The sequence below is a fragment of the Vombatus ursinus genome, unplaced genomic scaffold, assembly GCF_900497805.2.
Source record: "Vombatus ursinus unplaced genomic scaffold, bare-nosed wombat genome assembly UNPS02014816.1, whole genome shotgun sequence".
NCBI lineage: Eukaryota > Metazoa > Chordata > Mammalia > Diprotodontia > Vombatidae > Vombatus > Vombatus ursinus.
Window position 1 is genome coordinate 6,844,154 of NW_020954594.1, and position 8,488 is coordinate 6,852,641.

Genomic DNA, 8,488 nt, shown 5'->3' on the forward strand with positions numbered 1-8,488 from the left:
ATCAGTAGATATCTGCCAGGAGTTATTTGTACAATATAAAACCAAGGTGAAATCTGAAATACCTAACTAGCAGTATTGCAAACTGCTTTATGTTCTGATAAAGTTTAAGTATGAGCCTTCATCAGATTTCTGAGAGTTTCTTTGTTCACTTGGAGTTGATGATTTACTAACAATTGTTATTGGTTAAGTTGCTGAATCATATTTTAATTTTTAGGAAGTTTTTCCTCACATGGAACCAAAACCATATTTAAAGTTGTGTTAATGCATGAGTCTTTTTATGTTTAGCATTCCTTTTGTTGTAGGAATAAAGTATCTGTCCCATACTTGATTCATATTGTACATTGAGTATTTTTTTTTACTCTCTTTTTGGTGGGAAGCTCTAGATGTAGGCCTTAAGCAAATTTCCCCTAGTTGGGGAACTTCATGAGACAGTGAGTGTGAGAAAAAGGAGCTCCCTGTCATTGGAAGCCAGGCTCCCCAGCACTGAACTCAGTCCAGCATGCCTACTGCAGACTGAGGAGAAGCACAGCACCCAAGGTCAGTGGGCTCAGCAGTGGGTTATTCAAGTTAGACATGTATTTCATCTTCGGTTGCCCCTCCTTCCTTGATAGAGTGTACAGACTGTAGGGTGAGTCAGATCCTGGGGCCCAAACATACCAGCAAGGACTTGTTGGAGCCAGGGATCCTGACTCACCCAATTCCTATCACATACTTCTTATCTGGACTTTGACAGCAGATTAGGGAGCACAGAGGGACTCTGCCCTTACCAACACTTGGTACTGGAGCACTGCCTGCTCAGAACCAACCATGCAGGGAGTAAGCAGGATGCTTCAACTGGTCTTCCTGCTGGGACTGGAGCTGGGACTGGAGGGGGCCTTGCCTCCACCCTGCGACAGGTGGGCCTGGGGAGGAAAGCGGAAAGAGGGGAGGAAGGAAACCTGAGATCCTAAAGGCCTGTGATCCGGGGCAGTTAGAGGGAGGCCTGAGTCACTAGAGAGGAGGGAGGGACCTGTTAGCTCACTGGCATGGCCCCATGTGAAGATAGGACCGTTGTTCCCTGGAGAGTTCAAGAAGGGAGCCATCCTTGAGATATGGCCATTCTGGGCATCTTGACCCCCTTGTAAGGGGAACACACATTACTGTAGATGAAAAGAAGGTGAATGGCTGAAGCCAGGGTGAAAAAGAAGTGAAGTTCATAAAATATCACCCCCCCTCCCCCGATTTCTCCACACCCACCTAAGTTCACCTTGATCCGAATTTTGAGGGTGGGGGATGCTGAGTGGGAGCCATCCTATGTGATTCTTCCCAGTCGCCCCCACATAGGGGACCTGCATACATCAGAGCGTTTGCCTCTGATCCTCTCTGCTCTAACGCCTGGGTGTCTGGTGGTCCCTCTTCTCCCCCAGTCAGATTTACTGCACAGGTGAGCTCCTCCGGCAGGTTCAGATGGCCAAGCTATTCCAGGATGATAAGCACTTTGTCGACATGCCTCTGACCAAAGCTCCAGGTGAGTACAGCATGCAGCACAGCATTGGGGGTGTGGGGGTGGGGAGGAAACCAGGCCAAGGGACCCCACTCTCTCAGTCTCCCAATGGTCGTTGCCATTGGCTCCCACTCTTGGCTAATGGGTCAGCTTCCTAAATGTGCTCAGGAGGCTAATTATCAGGTCCTGGAACCATGGGCTCCTTAGACTTAGGGGTGGGAGTACCCTGTGCTCTGATTCAAATTTCTGAATGGTTGTCCCAGGAAAGAGGAATTAGACTTGTTCTGCTTGACTCCAAAAGACAAATTTGGGACCCACCGGTGGATGTTGCAGGGAGGCAGATTTTGAAATCAATATAAGGAACAACTTTGTAAAAGAGACAGCATCGTACAACAGAAAGAATACAAGACTTGGCGTCAGGATAGCAAGGTTTGCATCTCAGCTATTGCGGAGACTGCCTGGGCGACCACAGACCTTAAGTCCCTAAAGCTTTCAGAACCTTAGCTCCTGGGTCTAGTAAACCTCACACTATCTTCGTTACATGACCAGCGTGGGAACAGAAAGGGCTGTTAGAAATCTTTCAGAGTCTTTCTCTTGGTCAGTGACCTCCTTAGGTTTTCCTAGTGGAGCAAAAGCCCCAGCAGATTTTATCAATCTGGAAAGGCTTTGAGTATAGGTTGCATATCTGCTGCCCCAGGGTTAGCCCGGCTAAGCTTGGAGAGGCTCATCAGCCAGTAGTGAACTCCAGACCCAGATTATCTACTAAATGATTCATCCATTAATAAGCGCTAACTAAGGGAGGCCTATGTGCTTTGGACTAGGTGCTGGGGATGCGAGGACAACAGTTGTGGATGAATGGATTTGTGATCTGTGCTGGTGGGTAGAGTCCTGACACCAGTGAGAGTACAGAGCAATCAGTCATACTTAGCAACCGTTTCTCGTCTACTTCATGCGACATATTGGGGACACAAAGTCCAAAATGGAATAGTCCCCTGCTTGCAGGGAGTTTAGCTCCTCATGGTGCTGAGGGAATAAATTCAAGCTGTCCTCAAATAGAAGGAGTTTCTTTAATTTTTTTAAAATTCAGAATTTAGCAAATACCAAAAAGAAAGCAAGCAAAACAAAAAATTCCACACAAGCATTTTTGAATATAAAGTAGAGTAGAGCAAGAAGATTGTATATGAAAATGTGGATCTCAATTCTATACCATTTGCTTTTTTTGAAAAAAATGATATAATAAATTCAACCCATCATTTTCAAAATTGTCTTCTCTGTGCCTCCTTCTGAACTACCTTTCCTGTACTCCTCTGTACACTTTTTAAAATGTTTCAAAATCCCTCTTTTTTTTGGTTTATTTTTTTTTTTTGGTAAGACAGAGTTAAGTGACTTGCCTAGGGTCACACAGCTAGTAAGTGTTTGAGGCTGGTTCACTGTGCCACCTAGCCACCCCATCCCTCCTCTTTTTTCTTTCTCTTACTTTTTTTATTTACGCCACCTAGCACCTACCACCACCACTCCACCATCCCTTCCCAAGCTAAATTAAATTTTAAAAAAATCTTTGTAACATACTAGCACAGTCAACCAAAGCAAATTTATACAGTGACCACATCCAAAAATGTTTGTCTCTTTCTGGACCTTGAGGACATGACATCACCTCTGTCAGGAGATGAGTAACATGTTTCATCATGAGTCACCTAGAGACGTAGTTAGTTATTGCATCGATCAGGGTCCGAAAGTTTCAAAATAACAACATAAATTGTTTTCCTGGTTCTGCCCACTTCACTCATCAGTTCATACTCTCCAGGATTCTTTGCAATCATCTCTTTTGTCATTTCTTATAGCACAATAATATTCCATTACATTCATGTACCATAGTTTGTTCAGCCACTCCTCGATTTCTTTTCCTTTTAATCCCCACTTCAGGGTTAGGAAGTTTGTTTTACTTGTGACCATTCCTTTTCAAGTGCTGTCTTCCTACTTAACTCTCCTCCAACCCCACTGGCTTCTTTGTTGAATTTGATAAATTTCTACACCAGGGGCCACTAGGTGGCACAGTGGATAGAGCTCCTGGAGTCAGAAGTTCAAATTTAGCCGCAGACGCTTGACACTTACTAGCTGTGGGACTCTGGGCAAGTCACTTAACCCCAATTGCCTCACCAAAAAAAAAAAGGATATATTTTTACACCAAACTGTGTGTAGATATGTATGTATTCAACCATCTTTTGTCCATTTTATTCAGGGAATTTTTGTACATCTTTTTCCATTTTTTGTGTTTCCTTTACCAAACTGTTGACTCTTTTTTTCATGATTTTCTTGCATCACTCTGATTTCTTTTCCCAATTTTTCTTCGCTTCTCTTATTTGATTTTTAAAATCCTTTCTGAGCTCTCCCAGGAGTTCTTTTTTGGGGGGGGGGGCTAAGACCAATTCACATTTTTCTTTGAGGTTTTGCATGTAGCCACTTGGACATTGTTGTCCTCTTCTGAGTTTTGTGTTTTTATCTTCCCTGTCACCATAGTAACTTTCTGCGGTCAAGTTATTTTTGAGTTGTTGTTGCTTTGTTATTGTTTTTGCCTATTTTCTAGCCTATTTCTGTGATTTTTAATTTTATGTTAAAGTTAGGCTCTGCTCCTAGGGTGGAAGGGGTACTGTCCCAAGTTTCTTGCCATGGTGGGGTGAGAGACCTTGCTTTTGCCTTGCTGGGGTGCAGCCTGCTGCTAGCTTGCTCAGATGCCACCTATACTGGACTGCACTTCCCTTTTACCTGAGTGAGACAGACCTTTCCTGCCAACCTTTTAAGTTGTCTTGGGATGGAAAAATTGTTTTATCCCATCCTTTTGTTTGTTCTGCTGCTCCAGAATTTGTTTTGAGGCATTATTTTATAGTCGTTTGAGCTGAATGTGGGAAAGTTCAGGTGAGTTCCTGCCTTACTCCACCCTCTTCATCCCCCTCCCCCCAGCTTTTTTTTTGTCCATTTTAGATAAATATGAGGTTCATCTGATGCCTTCTCCCCCACCCTCTTCCTGCATTTTTGTATATTCATCCTTTCAAGAACTCCAGTTAGGAGAAAGAGTTCCACTCTCTTTTTCCTCTTGTCTATACCAGTGTATTCTTTTTACTCTCCCTTCTCTTTCCCTTCTTAAAACTCTCAGAATAAAACCAATCCACCATTTCCCCCCACCCCACCATCAGATTCTCTAGAATCTTCAAGTAGAATCTTCTTGAATTCTTCAAGTAGAGGCCATGTGACCAGTCCTAAGGGATTCATGTTTCAGGCGGAGTTTGGACTGATTAGGTCCCTTCATGTTCTGAAATTTTATTACTTTAGATGGCAGAAACCATTCAAGAGGGTTTGGGTGGCTCATTCCCATTTTCCATTGTCCCTAGACCAAGTTCTAAGTGACTTTAACGAACTGCTCCACTCCAGTGGAGGCAACATCTCCCAGGACCACCTGAAAACCTTTGTTAATGAACACTTCAAAGACCCAGGGGAGGAAATGGAAACCTGGATTCCTGAGGACTGGAAGCCCAGGTACAATATCAGTCTGGGGTGATGTTCCAGATGAAGGCAAGGTAGTCTGGAGACTATATCTCTGACCTGAGGTTACAAGTAACTAACAATGGGGTGGTTGTCTTCCAGCCCCAAATTCTTACAGAGTATTTCAGACAGCAGACTCCAGGCCTGGGCAGAAGATCTCCACAATATTTGGAAGAAGCTGGGAAGGAAGGTAATAGAAGATGAGATGCTTGGGATGGGATGAGGAAGCAGGCTAAAACAGAGGAGCTTTTCTAGTGGACATGGTCCTCAACCCTTAGATTGTAAGGATCTCAAAATTACAGGCAATGGGCTTATTCTATGCCCTTGGCCAGGCACAGAGTCCTTATCTAAAGACAGCTTAGAGCAGAGGTGGGGATCCTGCAGCCTTGAGGCCACACATGGCCCTTTGGGTCCTCAAGTGGAGTGCTTTGAGTCAAAGCATGTGGCCTAGAGGCCACCGGTTCCCCACCCCTGGCTTAGAATTTGGCGCAAACCAGCTTGGCTGGCACAGATAATTTCAGGTACACATCCCTGGTTCCATTTTCTTCAACCTTGTGACGAAAGTCTCTATTCTTCAGTGAATCATTTTCCTCACCCCTTATTCTAGTCTAGACTCCAGCCTCAGCTTCTCTCATGGCCACGTGGCCTTGTCATTTCCAGTACCCCTGGAATGTGTAGACATCAGGCACATGGCCTCTGAGGACTGAAGGCAGATCATCATTTCTTCCTGGTTTGAAGACCTATCTCTCTATCCCCTAGCCCCTGTTTCCTATCTGAGGAAATACTTTCAAGCTGTCAGCTCATTTCTGAGTAGAGATGACAGGTCCTATATCCAAATGCTATTCAGTTCTTTCCTGGCTCAGTTTGTATACATATAGAAACTGTAGCAGACCACTCCCTTCCCCTCCCTGCCCCAAGAAATTCACCCACTCACAGGGAGGTCCAGGACATGCTCCTCTCTTCTTCTATACAGATGAAACTTGATGTCTCAAATCAGCCTGACCGATACTCTTTAATCTATGTAGCCCACCCCTTTGTTGTGCCTGGTGGACGCTTCATTGAGTTCTACTATTGGTGAGAGGCTAGAAACACTCCCCACTGGGGAGGAAGGGACACCTGGGTCTGAGGGGCATCCAGGGAATCCTAAAGGCAGGGGGTAGTGGGAGAATGTGTATGTGTCTAGATTACAGAGCACTGTTGGGCAAGGGGGGACTTGGCATCGCATCCTGCCCCTCCCCCAACCTAATCCCTTTGTGGAACAAGACGGCATGAAATAGGGGAAGAGGGAAGGCAGAGCCGGTGCTTGGAGAGTAGCTTGGGTGTTGCTCCCTTCTCTCCATCCCGAGGGAGGCAGTGTGGTTTAATGGAAAAAATCCCACTGGCCCAGGGGAGCACAAAACCAGCCCCGCCACTAACTTGCTATGTGACCCTAAGGAAGTCACCTCGGCTCTTCTCAGAGGGTCCTTGTCTGTGGGATGAGGACGTTGGACCAGATGATGGCTAAGGTCCCTTCCAGCTCTGACTGCTTCCTCTCCCCACAGGGATTCCTACTGGGTGATAGAGGGGCTGCTCCTGTCAGACATGGCCGGAACAGTCAAGGGCATGTTACAGAACTTCCTGGATATGGTGAAACGGTAAGAACATGGTTAGGGGACCCTGAGAGGGGAGACGGTGGAAGGAGCTGGAGCCGAGGAGGGCTAAGCTGGCCGGGGAGGAGATGGGGAAGCCCCCTTCCTCTAGGGCAACAAATATCTCAGCAGGAATTCTCATCATCAGCTATGGACATATCCCCAATGGGGGTCGAGTATACTATCTGCAACGGAGCCAACCTCCACTCTTGACCCTCATGATGGACCGATACTTGGCATACACCGACGACTTGACCTTCCTCAGGTGGGTACTGACTGCCTCTTACAACCTCAGAAGAATCACAGCTCATATTTACATAGGGCTGTCAGCCTGGCAACATGCTTTCCTCACAACACCCCTGTGAGGTCGGTAGTAAGAGGATTGCCATTACCATTTTATAGATGAGGAAACTGAGGTTCAGAGAGATCAAAAGAATTGGTCAAGGTTACAAAACTGGTAAGAATCAGAATTAAAAACCTGAACCTACATCTCCTGATTCTGCCTGTTCTGGCCACCAGACCAGTATAATTACCGACTATACTATACCATACTATACCATACTATACTATACTACACTATACTATACTATACTATACTATACTATACTATACCATAATATACCATACCATACCATACCATACTATACCATACCATACCATACCATACATACCATACCATACATACTATACCATACCATACCGTACCATACTATACTATACTATACCATACTATACTGTACTATACTATATATCCCATCAGTATAATTACTAAGGACACATTTCTACAGCCTTCTAAGGCTCACTAAAGGACTTTCCTCACAATGACCTTGTGGAGGGGGCCACATGTGTATTTAATCTCCATTTTAAAAACAAGAAAATTGAGGCCCAAAAAGGTGCTTTCAGTTGTGAAGCCAGTAAGCACCAGAGCTTGGATCTGAACCCAGATTCCATCACTTCATGGGAAGCAGTGTGGTGTAGTGGCTAGAAAGCTGGCTTTGGATCTGGGAAGACCTGCCTTAGGTTCAGATGCCACCTCCGACACATAATGGCTATGCAGTCCTCAGCAAGTTACACAGCGTCTCAGTGCTCTAAGCAGCTCCCTTAGACAGTAAGTTGCATAAAGGATGCTGACTTGCCTTGGTGTGGGAGTTTCCCCAACTGGGAGTCCTCTATCTCAGGGAAATCACAGGTCCAGGCCCTACTCCTGTCTCTTGATTCCAGGCCCAACACTCTTTCCACAGCACCATAGGACTCTCCAGCCACAGAAATCTAGGGGACCTCTGAGAGAATGACACGACAGAGACAGAGAGACAAGAGAGGGAGGGAGGGAGGGAGGGGAAGAGAAAAAACAGAGACAGAGACAGAGGGGGGAGGAGAGAAAGGGAAGAAAGAGGAGGGGGAAGAAAAAGAGAGAGGGACAGAGAGACAGGGACAGAGGGAGACAGACAGACAGAGTGTATACACAGAGACAGATAAGGAGAGGTAGAGACAGAAAGAGGAGAGACAGAGACAGAAGAGGGGAGATAAAGAGAAAGAGAGAAAGCAGTAGAGACAGAGGTAAAGAAAAGGAGATAGAAGGGGGAAGAGAGGGAGACAGAAAGGGGGGAGAGAAAAAGAGAGAGACAGAAGGAGAGAGAGACAGAGAGACAGAAAGAGGTAGAGATAGAAAGAGGAGAGACAGAGACAGAAGAGGAGAGATAAAAAGAAAGAGAGGGAGCAGAAGCTACAAAGGGAAAGAAAAGGGGAGAGAGAGACAGAAGGGGGAAGGGGGAAGGGAGGGGAGACAGAAAGAGGGGGGTAGAGAGAAAGAGAAAGAGAGAGAGGCAGAGACACAGAGAGA

General features: G+C 45.7%; 1 protein-coding gene across 1 annotated transcript in view; it reads left to right on the top strand.

Annotated features, from left to right (window-relative positions):
* Positions 1-807: 807 nt before the first annotated feature.
* TREH (trehalase) overlaps positions 808-8,488 on the top strand; it is a 12,796-nt gene continuing 5,115 nt past the window's right edge. Inside the window, exons 1-7 of the mRNA XM_027835614.1 lie at positions 808-896; positions 1,407-1,507; positions 4,870-5,014; positions 5,123-5,210; positions 5,994-6,094; positions 6,562-6,654; positions 6,797-6,913. Of these exons, the coding sequence (XP_027691415.1) occupies positions 808-896; positions 1,407-1,507; positions 4,870-5,014; positions 5,123-5,210; positions 5,994-6,094; positions 6,562-6,654; positions 6,797-6,913 (734 nt within the window). The remainder of the gene's footprint in view (positions 897-1,406; positions 1,508-4,869; positions 5,015-5,122; positions 5,211-5,993; positions 6,095-6,561; positions 6,655-6,796; positions 6,914-8,488) is intronic.